This window comes from Heliangelus exortis, chromosome 3 (genome assembly GCF_036169615.1).
Source record: "Heliangelus exortis chromosome 3, bHelExo1.hap1, whole genome shotgun sequence".
NCBI classification, from domain to species: domain Eukaryota; kingdom Metazoa; phylum Chordata; class Aves; order Apodiformes; family Trochilidae; genus Heliangelus; species Heliangelus exortis.
In genome coordinates, this window is record NC_092424.1 from 68,321,869 (window position 1) to 68,340,117 (window position 18,249).

The 18,249-nt window shown below is 39.3% G+C and overlaps 1 protein-coding gene across 1 annotated transcript in view; it reads left to right on the top strand.

Moving 5' to 3' along the window:
• Window positions 1-5,676: 5,676 nt before the first annotated feature.
• The window catches only part of LAMA4 (laminin subunit alpha 4), a 96,771-nt gene continuing 84,198 nt past the window's right edge, over window positions 5,677-18,249 (top strand). Inside the window, exon 1 of the mRNA XM_071741133.1 lies at window positions 5,677-6,303. Coding sequence (XP_071597234.1) covers window positions 6,103-6,303 — 201 coding nt within the window. The 5' untranslated portion in view covers window positions 5,677-6,102. The remainder of the gene's footprint in view (window positions 6,304-18,249) is intronic.

Consider the following 18,249-nt stretch of genomic DNA (forward strand, 5'->3'; position numbering starts at 1 on the left):
ACCATCTACGAGCAAAATAAAGCTGTCCCATTCCCACCTAATCATACTCCCTTCAGACTTACAAAAAACTACAAATATACTTGATAAAATTAGGGCTATTCTCACTGTAGAAATAAATATATACATTCTTTCTTTTAATTTCTCACAACATTTATTTTGTTCTAGCAGAAGGTCTTGCCTTCCTGGATATAACAGACAGAATTGATTTGTCTTTGCTTATTTTATCTGAAAAGATAAGCAGACATGCCCAGAATTTACTATCATGGGAGACCACCTGGAAATTCCAGGTACTGGATGCACAAGCCAAGGTATCAGAGCCAAAGACTGGGCCACAAGAAAATGAATAACTGGAATATTACATTTATCCTTTTGCCATCTTTCTGCAGCATGAGAATCATAACAGGAAATTAAAAGGCTCAATTATTTATCTACTGAAGATAGCAAGAACATTTTCCATCCCTGGAAATGCTTTTTGACCCTCATCTCTCCTGACACACCACCTCAAGTTTACTCTAATTCCCTTTTTTAAGTCCACTGAGTCTTTGCTATTTATGCAACACTACGAGTGATGTTTTTCTTTCCTCATGCAGCCTTCTACACTAGGAGCTGGGCTAGCACTTCTTACCTCCCTCTCAGTAATTTGTGTAGAGAAGCTGTCCCAGAAGCAGACAGTGTCAGGATTCATAAGGATTGAAGTAGGATGCTTGGCACTAGAGCTTGACAAGCTGCTTGTAGATCTCCCCTCGGGACCTAACAAAACCACCATTGGCCCACACACAACAGCTAGAGATGGGTAAATTTGGAATATGTTATTTCTAACAAGCTTTCCACTGGATTCTTCGATTTGTCTTTCACTAATCCTCCTGTCTGTCACAGTGAATCAAAACCAAATGCTAAAGACGGGGCAAAGAACTGAAGAACAGAAGATAATACTGTGAAAACAGAAGGAGAAACGCCTGTTTCTTTACCCTGCCATATGAAGAAGCCCTGTTCCAACTCTGAGACTGTTCATGTAACACACCCACATTGTCTCTGCCAAGGATAAAGAAACTGGAAGTTTTTTTCTTTAATCACATCATAATTTTACATTCAGAAGCTTGTGTTTTTATGAGCACCCAGTGTACCATCTTAATTTTTCTGGGTTTCTATATAATTTGAACAGGAAGTCAATATTTTAAAATATTTTAAATTTCATGAAAGAAACACCTTTTTTTAAGCACTTGTTGGTCAGCAAGCTGACCAACTGATGCAAAGTATAGTGATATTTAGGGAAATTTATATATATATATATATATATTTAAAATATTTTCTGCTATGGGAATAATGTATATTTGTAGAGTGATTTAAATCTTGTGAGCTGTGATGAATTGTGTTTTTATTGACCTCCTATATTTTTTAAGAGTAAATTATTTATTGTTTAATAATTCTATCATTTGAAGTGGTGGATTTACTTCCGTATATAGATATATGACATGGTATTTTCCAAATTTTTAATGCTTTGGTCCAGTATGATTTTCCAAATATTTAAACCAGATCTCTCTTTCTTTTTCAGACTTTGATCTTGTTAACTATCTTGTTTATTATCTTATGTCTCTCAAAGTGCTGTAAATTAGCATTGTGAACTCTTCTATGGAGATATGAGCATCTTTTTTTCCTATTTTACATAAAAAGATGCATTGGATAATTATATTGTTTTCATTTCGTAAGTTTTGGGCATTTCAGGAATGATGTTTACTGCTTTCTGTAAATCTGTTTACACACATTACATTAATGCAGGGTTTTGCATTATTAATAACTTGCTAGAGGGGATGCCTTCATCACACACTGAGGTTCATTTTTTTCACCTGCTACATACATGCAATGAAAATCAGTCTTCACTTGAAGAACTTGTAATCTAAGCATCATTAGCAATATTTCAAATGGTATTTCTTGCTGTATTAAAGCAGATACATCTTGGAAGAAAGTCTCTTAACATAATCACAGAATAGTCACAGAATATCACCTCTGAGATTACTAAATCCAACCATATACACAAAGAAAACCCAAAAACCGACCAACCAACCAAACAAAAAACCTAACAAAACAAACAAACAACCCCACACAACCAACAAACCCCTTACAAACCCAGCCACTAGAGCATGCCCAGAAGTGCCACATCTACATGTTTCTTAAATACCTCCAGGGATGGTGAGCATGCTGGGCATGCTTTTCCAATGATTGACTACTCTTTCAGTAAAGAAATTTTTCCTAGTATCTAATCTAAACTTCCCCTACCTCAACTTCAGACTATTTCCTCTGGTTCTGTCATTATTCACTCGGGAGAAGGAGCCAACACCCACCTCCCTACAACCTCCTCTCAGGTAGCTGGAGAGGGCAATGAGGTCTCCCCTCAGCCTCCTCTTCTCCAGGCTAAACATGCCATGTTCCCTTGGCCCCTCCTCACATGACTTGTTCTCTAGGCCCCTCACCAGCTCTCCTCTGGGCACATTCCAGCACCTCAATGTCCTTCTTATAGTGAGGGGCCCAGAACTGTACACAGCATTCGAGTATTCAGGTAATGCATGAGGGTACAGATGGTCAGTCTACTGCAGAGAGCAAGGCTCATGAAGCTCAGTTTTTCAGGCTGAACATCTCATTCATCACCTCATTCACAAGATTTCCATATTCACTGTTATTTCAGTGAAGATAGCATTGATTTAGAATATTTCTCATATTTTAATTTATTGGAAACAGGCACAAATGTTTAGTCCCTCACTCAGGTGTAGAGGCAAGAAAGCAAACAAATAAACAAACATTCAAAGAAATACCTTTCTTATCTCTACCCCAACTCAACTTCTTCCCAACACCTTTGTAGACCCTTCTTAACCTGCACCCTCAGGTGTGCAGCTGGCCAGCATGGGTCACACTCAGGCTGCACTCCCTTTGGGTGTTCCTGCCCTGGTGTGGGACACACTCCAGTAGGCATCCTAACACCCCAATAAGTAGCAAGTGTGTCCTTCCAAGATTGCATCTCCAGTCATCTTCTCAGCAGTGACACCTACCACATCTCCTCCATTTCATCTCTTCAAATGCATCTCTTTATATCTCTCCTTGAGTCCCCTTCTTGCATCTTCCTATTTTTCCTTTTGTGTGTCCTCAGTACACAATCACATCTCCTCCTAAATCATATCCTGCCTCAAAAGCTACTGCCTTTTTTAGCATCTGTTGGAATGGAGGAGCTGTGTTTTGGCTCACTGTGGGCTGCTTCTGTCCACTGAAGAGTCAGCTGGACCAGGCCAGGACACCCTGCAGCTGCTGCCCCTAACGCCCTGCCATTCATCCCCAATAGAATTACTTAGTAAAGCCCAGTTGTGCAAACATATAAGCCTTGAACTCTTCAAATCCATTATGACTTATACACATGACTGCAGGATCTTGAGCTAAATTAAGTATGCATGGATAAACTGTTCAAATTCCCTTCACCATGCCTGCGATAAAAAGACTTTAAAAAATCAATTGAATAATCAGCGTTTAATAGTTCAATTAGTTTTAATTCCTTGAATAATGAAATTGGGCATTTCAGAAATGATGATGATCTGAAAATAACAGATCACTCAATGTGATGACTGTTACCTATCACTGGTTTTCAATACTTCTTACATATTTATACCTCTCGTGACACATTCCCAGTCTAAACTGTACCCAAACCACATCATCTGATAGTGGAAAAGACACAAAGAAACCTCATGCACTCTCCAAACTACCTTTCTAAAAGGAGTACTTTGAAGAGGCTTCTATTCTGAAATTTTACTTGCTGAAATTATCCCTAAATGTTCCAGAGAGATTTTTTAATTCCTTGATGCAATGCAATCTAAAATAAAATAAAAAAATAAAATAAAATGAAGGCAGAGTCAATTGTAGAAAAACAGTGTTACACCCTATTTTTGTTCCACTGTAATATGAAGTCTTGTTCTCCAGGTCCAAAACTATAGCAGCTAATGACTTCCTAGGAATAGTGAGCTCATAGAGGAGAAAAAAATCTCAAGAAGGTATTTAACACAGTCCTCCACCTTAAACAATTTCAGTGTTCAAATTTATTCTTTGATAACTTTCTCTCTGATGGATATTGAAAGAAGGATCTCCCAAATCTTGCTCTCACACCTATTGTTTTCACAATTACATCTCATTTTCTGCCTCTACTTTCCAGCTTGTACCCTGATGTGTTCTTCCTGTGTTCAGATGTAATCTTATTTTTCATTCTCACATGCTTCTTTCTTGAGTTTCAGTTTTAGAAAGACCTCAAAGTTTTGCCAAATCTTCTTGTCTTCCCTGTCTTCCTGGTTCATGTAATTTTTTTTCAGACCACCTATTTGCTTCAATTCCCTTTTATATCAAGAAAGAGAGGTTCCCTTCTAAGTATCACAGTTTGTTGAAGGCTGACTGTCAGAAATAAGTAGATGTCCTTTTCCAGTTCTTGTCATCATGTCCACATGACAGAGAGATATTTCCACAGGAGAAAATTACTTGCAACCACCATTGCCATGTTTTATTTCCTCCTACAAAACTTGGTGCTGAAACTCAAAGCCTTGGGTCACACAGCTTTTTCTTATCTGCTGGTATAATACTTCTTCCCACAAGCTTGAGTGGCTTTGCCTGCTCAGCTCCATCATATCTGAAAGAGGCAGTTTCCTCATGCTTAACTTCTTTCTAGTACCTATATGAATTATTTATGGACCCAAAGCTGTGCCCACAGGTGCATAGAAGTTAACAGACAGCCAAAGCACTTTTTTTTACCCTTACTTCTCTGTTGACTGCTTCCTTGGTTCATATCTTCAATCAGATTGAGAGGGAGAGAGGAATCCACTTCCTCAATTGAAAGCCAAACCTACCAATTTTTGTTAAGAATTAAGAATGAAGCCTGACAGGCCAAAGGCACTACTAACCCCTGTACAGAGGACAGCTGAGGGACAGGGTGCTGACCCCTTGGCTGGAATGGTGCATATTAGTATAATTAAATACTGAATTTTTCCCCAAACCTAGCAAGGGTTACTGTGTTGTCTGGTTGAGATTATAGTCATAAAGTTAAGTCAGCTGTGGGCAATATATTCAGCTCACTTTCATATATACACTGCACGCCTTGTTACCAGGGTCTCACAAAGCATCTCTTGAAACAGGAATACAAGATGGTCTTTGTAAATAAAAGTTCATAAGTCTGAGGAATGAAGTCAGTTTCCAAAATCGCAATGAATGATATTCTTTTTTACGAGCCGATGAGAAGCTGAGAGCTGAGCTTGAGGAAAAGGATCTGAATGAAGCATGTCAGAGAAACTACTTACCCCTATTAGCCCGTGGCACAGGCAGGCTGCCTCCCTCCTCCTCCTCCAACCCACAGCCTCCCCTCCCCCTATACCAAAAGAAAAGGTTGGTCTAGCTTTTGTTTTTTTAAATAAATTTGGCAGATTTCTGCCTTCAGCTGAATAAACTGGAGACATTAAAACAAACAAACAAACAAAAGAAAAAACAAAAAACCAAAAAAAAAAAAGCAGTCACGTGAGTCAATGCTTCATGTGGAGCAGTTGGATGGAGTTGGGGGGGTGGTGTAGGGGGAGGAAAGGGTGACCTCACTTTCTGAACGGCAAAGTTTGAGTGGGAGGATCTTGACACGAAAGGTAAAAAAGGGAACGATGTGAACATGTGAAGGAAGCCAGAGCACCGAGCAGAGCGTCAGTCTGTATCCTGACAGGGTGAGATAAGGTGGCTGGGGAGCCAGCGGTGCTTTCCTGGAATACAATCTCTGTTTGACACTCTCTGCTTAAGCACTGCCCATCTGTATGTTATTGAGCTGGAGCCTCTGGGGAAAAAGAGGAGCCACAGGCACAGAGTGAACGAGGGAGGCAGCAAAAACGCTTTGCTTCCCTTCTTTTCCTTTTTTTTTTTTTTTTTTTTTTTCCCCTTTTAAATAAGGATCTGGTTAGACTGCCTTGAAGTGCCACATCTGGAAACTGATCGCTGAAAGAAAGTTAAAATAACTGAAGCACCACTAAGCCAAGGGGGGCTGATTGCAGAAGAGGGTAAACAATTACTGAGACGCTAGAAGACCACTGCTGGATGTAAGGGGAGGAAATGGCTTTGATCTCCGCCTGGCCCCTCGTCTCTCCTATATTATTCTTTTTGAGATGCTTCTCCTCCAGCGCAGCCTCAACTGAGGGAAGCGTTTTTCAGTTTGACATTGAAGGTAGCTCAGCGGTCAGCGAGCAAGAAGCCACTGTTATCAGAGGGCAGCAGCAGGCAGTAGCTACTGGAAGTTGGGTGCCTTTTGCTGAGGTACAGTAACTCCCTTCTCTCTCTGGTGTCTGTGCTTTTCTGCTTTCATCTCTCTGTGCTGAAGCTCCCATCTGGTTAACATTAGCTTAATCATTTGGTCCTTAAAGCGATACCGGAGGATTTTTTTGCGGGGGGGTCTGAGATATTGCATTTTGGGGCTGGAGAGATACAGTTCAGACTTCAAAATGTACACATGCCCTGACTGCTGGGAGCAGACAGCTGCCGTACTTTGCAGTGAGGCTGGCGTAGCACGTCTCTGACTTTTCCTGCCAACATAACTAAACAGGCCTGTCCAAACAGAGCTATTTTGCAGGGGTTAATTTTCACACTTTTCTGCTTGCCTTGCTGTAGTTCCTGCAATTGTAATTCACTTAAACTTCCAGAAAGAGTCTGGAAGTCTCATGGTGGCAAACACAGTAATGCAGAAGTTTGGGCTTTTGTTTCTGGCTGCCAGAATCCAAAGTTCCTTTTCAAGATTAGAGCAGTGATAATAAATCAAATATGTGTAGGAAACTGCCTGCAGAGAAAACACCTGCAGAGATTTTAAGACTGTCAAAAAGTATGGGGACAAATGAAATTAGAGACAGAGGAAGTAAGGTAGAGATTTCTCCTGCAATCCCTGTGTTTTGGGATTGGTTGTTACTTCTCGTTCTAGTAAGGCTGCATCAGGAATGGACTACTCAAAAATACAGCCTGAGAAATAAATAAATTATTCCAGCATACATGACTGGGGGACAGTCATGTCTCAGTGCGTGGGAGATGAAAAGTAGGAGGCAAATTGAGTTACATAAGGTCATGGGAAGCGAAAGAGTAGTTCTTCTAGCATAACATCCAAAAATGAGGTGAGATTAACACAGCCATGTCACCATGACAATGTCAAGATCTCAGTCTCTGATATCAAAAACCTAATTTTCCCCCTACACTCCGATTTCCCGAACTAATAGTCACAGAAATAAGTGCATAAGCCCTTCAGACAGCCAGAGTTGCCATGGGGCTGGGCAGAGCTTGTCACAATGGCTCCAAGCAGCTGGGCAGCCTCAGAAATGCCTGCCTGCCCTGCCAGGGGTTTGGAGTGAAATATGACCTGTGTGAGAAAACTGTAGGCTAAATCCTGATCTGCTCAGTGTAGGAGCCCTCGGGAGCCATCCCGGCCATGGAGAGGCTCCATGGGTTGGGTTGTACAGCTCTTCTCCTCTAGCCTGGGATCAGCCCCAGGAAGCTGCGTTGCCACCTGTTGCTTACTACATGGAAAATCCCTCAATGAAATGCCTGACTCAAGAGCCGGATGGGTTTTGTAGCTGCTTTCACAGGATGATGGGCATAACTGATTATTAACAGCTTGCTATATAAATTGTGTAGTATGGTTTTACTGAAGATGCTTCGTTTCACTCTAATATGTTCAGCTTTACCTTGGGAAAGTGCTGTGATATATTTTGAACAATGCACACCTTTCTCCTTCACCCATGTCAATCCTCCCATTTGCACAATCTAAAAGACTTACTAACTGGAGTTTGCTACAGCAGTTTACTTCAGATCCTGCAATGGTAGCACTTAGACTCTGGGTCTCATATCAGCAATGAATGATGCTGCCTGCTATAATGATGCCAAGACCCTTGGCTTCAGACTGTTACAGTTTCACGAGGAAGGAACCAGGATTTCAGGACCCTTTACTAGCTGCAGATTCATCTTACTATTGAGTCTCAGGGATGACCTCCTTGGCAGTTTCCAAAGAGGCCCAGTAGGATGCTCTTTTTTTTTTTGGATAGGGTTGATGGCTCTTCAGTGGTGAGAACATGCTTACCCAGTGATCCATGCATGTAGGTGGTAACAGGAGCTGAGGAATGGGCTTTAAGCACATTGATTGAGGGGCCAGAGGTAACGGTCTAGTAGTCTTTCATCCAAGGAAAGAACATTTCCTTTGGTCCTCAGAGAGCTTCCCACTCCCACAGCCCACCTGCCCCCCCTCAGTCCCAGGAACAGTATTTATCTCAGCAGGTTTGAATTCAATTCTTTTGAAGCCCATGGTCTGAACCTACAGCTCACAGTGAACTACAGAGTAAATTTTCTTACACAACATGGTTTGATTCAGCTCCATCATCTGAATATGGATTCAGACCTACAGCTCTCTTGAGCAGACAAAGGCTGTTAGTCATGTTGAGTAGTGCCAAATTATTTAAAGGGGACAGATTTGTGAGGCAGAGTCACAGAGAAGCTGGTGAGGCTTCATGGTGGGCTGTGGTGCCAGACGAAAGACCAGGGTAGACAGAAATTATGGTGTGTCAGTGTGGGGGGCAAGTACTGGGCAATATTTTCTGATTCTGCTCCACACAGAATCTTCAGAAATCTGCTAGGTCTGAAACAGTGCTGATGGGAGTTTCCAAGCCGTAACTGGTGGGATGCTCTTCAATGTTGGTTTGAATTTGAGACTCTGAACCTATGAAAGAACAGGTGATACCAATTAACACAAATACATTTTAGTGAATATTTCTGTTTTCCATTACTCTCCCTTTCCCATACTTGGCTACCCTAAACTCCAAGCAACTGAGAGGAGTGTTTTAAAAATTCAGAATTAACATTAGGGCGGAGCTTTTGCGTGCCTTGGATTGGAATGAAAGCCTCTTGAAGTCAGAGAGAAGACAACCAACTACATTTTCAATGCTGTGCTAATATGCTGTACCCACTCATAGAGAAGACCATGGTTTTGAGTTGGAGGTCAGCAACATTTAGTAGGTTGGTGCCCTGATGGTTAATCAGTGTGGGATCTAGTACACCTAAATTAGGCACATAAACTGTGTCTAAACTTTTCAATACAAATCAAGCACTGTCTTCAAATATAAATCCAAATTACTCATACAGTAATGGAGACAGCAGTTTTATTTCAATCTCCAATTCCTAACTGTCTTCCCTGGAAGCCCAAAAGTGAGCCTCTTCCTCTGTAAGGACACTGCAGGACACTCATTTCAGAACATTTTTCTTGACCAGCTAAAGGCTGAGACACAGAGTGTAGATGTTAAAATTAACTAGACTATCTTCCACCCCATGAAATGTTACGTTACCTGCAGAAAGAGGAGTAGTAGTGACTGTCATGAAATAATATATATATCTCTGTATCTGTTTCAAGAAGAATGCTTATAAAGTGATGAAAAAATATTCAGAAGTATCATGAGAAGGATTAGAGTGTTAGGGAAATGTGTACATGTGTAAGCATGTACATAGACAACAAAAATGCTAATAATAGGTTCAGTAGTCTAAGAAATTAAAGTCTGATCATATGCAACAAATGGAAATCGTCAGTGACTTAGTTCAGACTACAAGTTAGTTACAAATTTTCATTTTGAAGGTAATTAAGCCCTGAAGAATTTTTCCAGTTGTATTGGATTCCAGTTGGATTGGATTGGATTAAGAGGCAGGTCAATATGACAAGCTCTCTGTCAAGTACTTTGCTGCTTGTTTACTATTTAAGATGTTTAAATTCCTTGGATCACAAACACAATAAGAGGACATGGGGGAGATGTTACAGTGCTGAATCCTGATGTGTATGGGGAGACAATAAGAAACTAAAAGACAATGAACACAGAACACTTGGTCAAGCTCATCAGTACAACTCAACCATAGTTGGCAGCATTACATCAGAGACTGATTCTTTCAGATAAGGGTAGATTAAAATATTTTAGATGGAAGATTCTTCAGAGGTAGAAGCAAAGGACTTAAAATTGACAGCCAGATATCAAACATAAGCAATGAAGAAAGTGGCAAACATCAGAAATCCTTGTTTTGGGGTTCCACATGTTGGCTTGGACACAGCAGAAGGAAAGGAGGTGGTGAGACACTTCCAGTTTTGGTGAGGCACAGAGTCAAAACTGAAAACCAAAAGTGACTCTTGAGAACAGTTATATCCCACTGTGAAGGACATGCCTTTAAATTAGGACACAGGTCATTACCATTTGAGTCAGAAGCCTACCACTGTTAACATTTGTGTTTGTAAATTCCACTGACATGAGAGTTTTAATTATATAAATGTAAATTTTTTTCCCCAGTAGAAACAAAGTTCCTTGCAAACAGTGGAAGAGTACAGAGTCTAAGGGGAGAAAAAACAATGGCACAAGACTTCAAACACTAGAGAATATGGCAAATGATTCCCTGTGATTCACATTGTGCAGTCACTCACTTTAATAAAAAACAAATGTAATGTGACATCCAGAAAAAGATTAATTTCATTCTGATGTAAATGACAACATGAAGTCAAGAAAACAACAGAAATCCCAATACAAGAGGTGAATGTAGGCAGGATTAGTGGAAGAAAGTGCATACAGATACCTTGTGGGGCCACTTGCCAGGTGAGAAAAAATTATTTTAAATGTCCTCTGTGGAAAGAAGTGAAGCAAATAGTGGGAAACAGAAGCAAGCTAAAGCAGAAAGATGAAAAAAAAGAGGAAAAAAATCAGAGCAAGAATGAGAAAATCAAGAGCCTTAAGGATGTAGAAAAAATTCTTCATTTGGGACCAGGCAGAAAGCCAATTCCCAGAGTGAAGGAAGGCATGATATTATTGGATGGATGGAAGAGGAAAACTGTTTCCAGCATCAGTGTTTTTGGCTCAGGGTAAAAGCAGGGAGGCAAAAGAGGGCCTTTAAAGGGAACAACTATCACAGTCAAGATAGAATTAGCCATTTACTATAAGAGACAGTGAAAAGCAGAAGTCATCTGTTGGAGGATTCATGTTAAAAATTACATGTTTAACAACCATTTTTTCCCACTTTTCTTCGACCACCAGCTGCTGACCTAAATTTTCAACAGCAAGAAATAGTATTTGAGGTGATTTCTTTCAGGTTTCCTAAAGCAATAAGCAATAATCAGCACAGGACAAATTTACCTCGTTAAAATGGTTCTCATTAAGTATATTTAAAAGAGCAATCTAAACTCCCAGCTGCTTGTAAGCCAAGACTCAAACTATCACCATATTGTCTTCACGCTTTCCCCCATAAAGGCTGGAGCAGGAATTCTTACAGACTATTTGGAGAAATCAGTTTGATCCTTACTTGTGGCATTAATTTGTTCAAAACAAAACAGCGCTGAAAGAAGAAGCAAAAGACCTAATCCTGAGGGGTGAGCCAAAAAGTGTTTTAGCTTCACCAAAATCTTTATATTCTTTTAAGATAGTGGAAACTGGATCTACCTCCAAAAAATCAGACCTTCAAATGAGCTCATTTCAGACCCTCAAGGTTATGTCAGGTTAACTCCCTTAATGGGCAATTTGGATTTCTAGTTGCTGTTTTTTGTTTTGGGTGTTTTTTTTTTTCTGGTACATCAAGGTTGTGTCCTGAGAAATGTCTATTAGTGGGGAGGAAGTTTTACTGCAGATGTTTGTGATTCCAGCTTCAGTTTCAAAGCTTTAATGAAAATCAGCTGCTTGGAGTAGAGCCTCCGGACCCCAAGCCTTTTAAATCATAGGAAGCTGAAGTAAATAGAAGCACAGAACAGAGCAGAAGGATAGTAGGAAATGTTCTCCATTTTAAGAAGGTGCATAAAGCACCCACTAGAACAATGCAATACAAGCTCAACTGCAGAAAGTCCCCACAAAGTTCTGGGCAAGTACCAGCAAAGTGCCCCAAAGCTTATTCAGGATTGTGAAAACCAATAAAAGGCATTTCATGCCCACTCTTATTCATTACATGGGAAGCAAGGAAGGAATTAAAAGTCCAGTTTTTCCAGAGGGCATGAGAAGCAATGAAAGAATAGGTTTCTGAAGGAGTTCTTGTCCTGATTTAAACTTATAATAATTACAGCTCCTAGTGTTCAAGAGCTGTGGAAAATAGGTCTAGTATTTGAGTAATATATAACCAGCCACTGATAATTTGCACTTAACTTCTGGACATAGATTTCAAACAACAAAATATACACACACTTGATTGTTATAGTCCAGTTGGTCCTTTTGAACATTTGGATCATATCCCAGTGGTTTTGTCAGACACTCTCATGGGCTGGGGATGTTTGAGATACGCATCCCATTGCAAGCGTTAACAATTGCTGAATAGTCCTGTACAAAGCTGCTAAAGCTCCGCAGCTTTTGAAATCTAAATCTTTGTCATTAAATGATCTCAAACAGATTTTTCTGACTATCAGTCAGTATACATAAAGTGTATTTTTGTCAGTGCAAACAGAGATTGACTAAAATGCAGTAAATATTTGTTGTTCCTTTTTAGCTGTGTAGTACAACTCTGTAGATGTTTATTTGCTTAAAATAAATCCTTTGGAAATACTAGAATACAGTGCTAAAACCCTAAAATTCAAAAGTTACCAAGATACGTACTATGATACAAAGAATAATAGAGGGATGCAAAAAATATTTTAGAAATTACTATTTCAAGTTTTCAAGACTGTAAAAAGAACTAAAAGGTAAGTCCTGGTATATGGAAGCCAGGGAGTACAGGAAGGACTACAGCACTTGAATGTTAGTTTGAAAGACAATGTAATAATTACTGAATAAAAGTCATCTACCTTCATGAGCAACTTGCAATATGATCTGCAAGAACAGTCATTCTAGCTGAAACTGTAAGGCTTTAAATCATTGTTTGACTCTGTCTCCCCACCAAAAAATTAATAAAAAAATTAATTCAGCCTTTTACTGTTGGTGTCAGGTGGAAAAACACCACACATAACCAGCAACCAAACTGTATCATTTCTGGGCTGCACTGTTCCCTGGTACCACCACCCTAGGATGCATCCTGTTAGTTTTGTACAGGCCTTCTGAGCAGCAAGAAATTAGCAGACTACTTTTCTGCATAGGCTAATGCCAGGCCAATATGTCCTAGGGTTTCCCACTGGGGTTTTCCTCCTCTGAGCCTGGATGAGCCCATGGAGAGCCACAGATCCTGACATCCATGACTCCCTTATGCTGTGTTTACTACTCCAGGGATCCTTCCTCGAAAGCACTGCAGGGATTCTTGCTGGAAAGCACTCCATGAAAAAAAAAAAACATTTTTTCAGACAAAATCTGCTCTAATATTCAAAACAGAAAAAAACTATTCCAGCTATTAAAATCCTACATACCAACCTACCCCAGGAAAGCTAATACAGCCTGGCACATTGAGGGTTGGCAAGGTATCCAGAAGCCCAGTACCTGGCACAGATCTCTTCAAGGAGAGGTGGGTAGGTGATGAAGTTCCAGGTATGGTGTAAGGTCAGAGAGAATTTGTGTATCTCATTTAGCTTTTTCCAAGTTTGTGGTTTTCTGTGGCTCCCTGCTTCCTACCAATGGTGAGGATTGTCTGCAGAGGCTCAACAGAGTCTCTGAGGCACAAGCTGATTCCTTTTAAGTCAGTCGGAAATAGAGGTTTGGGCAAAGGATTTTTGTGAAAGATGAGAAAAGAGATTGTTTGGTTTGGTTTGGTTTTTTTTTTGTTTGAGGGGGTGAGAGATCCGGGTGGTTACCCTTTCTCCCTATCCCTAGTTTTTCCTCTCTCCTTTCAGAGCACAACCTATGCCTACCTCCATGCTGGATGTAAGGCTTCTACTACAAATTTAATTGTATCAAGCTATCTCACTTATTTTGCTCACATTTGCAACCACTGGCACTCTCTAGGGGGTAGCCCTATTTTTGAGAATAGCCCAAAACCATGGCACCTGCCCATCAGCCATCCCAAGCAGCTGCCCATTTTGCCCACAGCTGGGCCACCCATGGCAGGTAAGATGGATGAAAGTTCTTTCTCTTGGTCTGTCAAGTTTTTTACACAGTGACTTGTGTTTCTCTCTATCTGGCTTTTAATTTGGTGCTGTGGCGATTAGTCAAGCAGATAGATGTGTCTCCACTGCAATTCCAACATTTCAAACAGCTGCAAAATGAAACCAGGAAATACTGGAAATCTGGGGTGAGGGAAATTGCTGCAAAAGGAAAATCAAAGGAAGTTTTAGATATAACTTTCAGTTTTAACAGTGTCCTACAGACATAGTGATACCTAGTTTAAAGGCCACTTTTCTTTTGTATCCCTTGAAAATTTTTTTCTCTTTTGGGAAATCTCTCAGGGAGTGCTGTAGTTTGCCAGCTGACTATGTCTCACTTATCTGAGAGACTCAAGAGGAAAAAATGACTCAGAATACACATTTCTTGTCAGTGTTTTATGGGCACTGGGTGGAGGGTGGTAATGAGGAAATAACAAAGAATTATTTATCCCTTTTCCTGTAAATTGTTCCCCATGCATTGACTTGACCTTTTTGTTTGAAAGGGGAAAATCAAATGGCTACCTTTCCAATTGCAGATTTTCTATTTCCAACAATGAGCATCAGTAAAAGTTTTTTACTTGGTGGCTGTAGTAATTAATACATTAGAGAAGAGGCTGGTATTAATCTCTAATCCTTAGCCGACTTGCAGACAGCCAAAACATTTTAGTCCCCCTCTTTGAAGAAAAATGCCTCTTAAGCAGAGGCTTTGTCTTTCCCACTGTATATGGAAAAAATGATGACGCACTTGTATGGAGAATGCCTAGCTGAGAAATGTTTATGTTGGATCCAACCCCATCGCTGTAGCTGAATGGCATTTTGTTTTCCACTTGGACTGGAGGGGGTGGGTTACAGTCTGGAAACATTTTCAATACAGGAATTGTTTGGATTTTTTTAATTAAATACAATTACTTAGTCAAGGTAATCGATGATGTCAGTGCTCTGCATAAAGCCATCTGGCTTTCAGCTATTGCTTTAGCTGCTGTCACCATTACTCTGTCACTCTTACAAGGGAGGGGTGCACAAGCCCATGCAAGGAACAAGAATATAGAAGGACAGTGGGCTGCAGAGGGGGTTCCTTTTCATTTTTTCCTGTTGCCCATTCACTACTTTGCTTATTGGCTTGGAGATTGCCACTAATTGAAATTGGCCATTTTCATTTCCCTCCAAATGCTAGCTCTGCCATGCAACAGGGAGAAATAGAGATAACTCTTGTTCTCTATCTCCCTTGCTGGCAAGATTATACCTAGAATTAGATCTACTAGTTTCAGTCTTGCCAGTTTTAATTTCAGCAGTCTTTAGGGTCTTTTTCTAAAGCTTGGAGAAGAGGATTTTCATCAGCAATATAATCTAGTTTTTATTATCCTAAATAACCTTCTATTTTGGAAGCTGGTGAGTTAATAACTTCTCAGGTGAGTTTGTCCCATTTGTCAGGGATAAATTGGTAAGTCAAGTTTCCAAATCAGGCTCTTATTAAGTTAGTGCCATGTCCTGTCTCCCTTAAGGAAACCACTATTTTTTCAATAAATTCTGAGGAAAGCTCAGTCTCTTCATATATATAAATGATAAATATCTTACGAAGTTGAGTTTTTGCTTAACACAAAAACAATTTGAAAAATAGACTAAATTCAATCATCAGATATACTCTTGAGCAGCTGCAGACTGGCCATAGCCCTGGGCTCTCAGGAAGGGGCATTACTGAAGATGCAGACAAAAAGGGACAATATGGAGACCCAAGCACAAAAAAGGATGCTAATAGCAGAAAATCAGGCTTTCTTTGTTTCATTACTCATTGAACAGTTCATTTACTGAAAAACATTACATATTCAGAAACAATGTCACTCGTTTTGGTTGGGGTTATTTATGTTTGAAAATACAAATTACTGAGATTCACAAAAACACACATCTGCAGGTTTGATGATCATTTCATACCAAGGACCTGGAAAATACCATTATTATATTAATTTGCCCTGATCTATGGTAAATGCACCTAGTGAGACTTTAATTTTCATTGAACCTATCTCACTTCAGAATTTAATTTGTAAAATCAAAGCATGCAGTAATGTTGCAAATTCTCACCTAATGACAATTTCAGCAACAAAGAATTTACTTTTAAGTTTGCAAGCTAGATAGCAAAACAGAAAGCTTGTTATTGTGTAATTGTATAATTCACATAATTGCTCTAGTAATGCTCTAGCATTAAATGCTATGAGAACTGAGATACCTGTCAAGACACAGGGATTAAAAAAAACCAAAATATTAACAGCATTGTGGCCAAAACTCTTCATCAAATTCTGGTTAATTCCTAATTTACAGCATCAGTGGAGCACTGGAAGCAATATATATTTTTCAGTTCTCTGTGTCAGAAGTTTAAGTGAGCAATACAGGAATTTAATAAAATACACCAGGGTGCTTTTTATAAAACTGTCATGACTTTGACGAATAAGCAAAAAAATGTGATTTCTCTTGGAAATTTTTACATTTTTAAAAATAAATTTGAAATTGTAAATCACTAATTTGCATGAGGTTTCTGCCCTTGAAACAGTAAATACTGTAAAGTGGCTTTTTGCATCCAGGCAACTTGCTAACAGATGTAGTGCCATATTAAATGGGGTAATTGACTGTCTAGATATGATGCCACACACTGAATTAATTTCTCCCATAATAATAGTTAGAATGTGACCTTCTAGTTCAGAAGAATTTGATACTGTAGATGAGAGGTAATGAAGGCTTATAGAAATTATAAATAGAGCTTGGAGGCATAAGAGGAAGCTGGTGAGCAAGCTTGTTTGTTTTTAATTCTCTAAGTTTGTGAAGCTTCAAAACGCAGAAAAATTTTTTTAAAAAAAATCAGCAGAAAAGAAATAAAATTGCAGAGCAGATGCCTGATTTTGTCTGCATGTTGTAGAGTACCTCACAGCACAGAGCCAGATTTCTGTCCATCTTTCTTCATGATGACTTTGATAGTAGAGCATGCCTGGCTACCAAGTCAGTAACTAACTTCTGAGATCCTCATTCTGCAAAGACAAAGATCCCTCTAAAATGTCCCTTCTAAGGATTTATAGATTCAACTACAAAGATAGTCTTGAATTTTCTGTTACTCAAGAAATTTGAAATCCATTTGTTCTTTCAGATAATTTAAGCTATAGTGAAATATGACAGCTCTTGGAAAGGACATCACCAGGGCATTTTATTTTTTTAATTATTCTTTAATTCCGTGGGTAGAAGAACTCACAGCAACCTCTTCCATAGCCAAGGCTTGGACCAGGGAGATACATGTAGCAAATGAAGAGAAATAAATAGAGCAAGTTAAAAGTGGCAGTTATCAGTAGAACTTTGTATCTTTACTAAGATCTCCGGCTCTTAGTTTGTTTTTGCAAGAAGAATAAAATGTTTTAAGCATTGTATTTAAAAATAAACGGATGCCCTGAAAGATATTTTAACAAAACCAAATTCTATATAAAGTAATTATCCTATATTCCCATTTCCTTCCTCTTATTGAATTGAAGAAAACAGATTTTCTTCAAGTATCTTAAAAGTATCCTACATGCTTAAAACTATCCTACAAAGCTAGCTTCAGCTTTCCATTGATATTTTACGACAAAAAAATAATTATTTTTATTTCTTCCTACCCTTTTTGACTGGTTATTTTCATATATTTGATATGCTTTGGCAGTAAATCCTCACAGCATAAAAGTTGCCCTCAAATACCACAGTGTGGTCTACCCCTTAAAAAGGATGGAGAAAAAAAATGGGAAAGAGCACAATGCCAAGCAGTGCTTCGTAAATACGCCAAAGGCTTTCAAGTATGGCTGCTTAGATGGAAGCCAAATGACGTATTTTCAGTACTGGATTAAAAAAAACAGAAGTCTTGGGTCCAGCAACAGCTTTGTATTCACTGCAGACATCTGAAACAATCAAATCGTGACTACCAGAAACTTCTGTCATGTAGGAATATTCATTATTCTTAGTGGTTCTGACTAATTATTTTAAAAGACACAAAGTTGTTGACTTGTGTCATCAGCATGGATTACATTGAGTACATCTGGATGTGGTTCCAGGCAGCCAGCTTAAGGTGTCCTTGCTTGCGCAGGAAGGTTGTACCAGGTGACATCCAGAGGTCCTTTCCAACCTCAGTCATTCTGTGATACTGTGATTCTGTGTGATTATGGTGATTATTCCATTTTTACATTTTTCTGTTCATGGTCATACAAGAGATGAAGAGAATAACG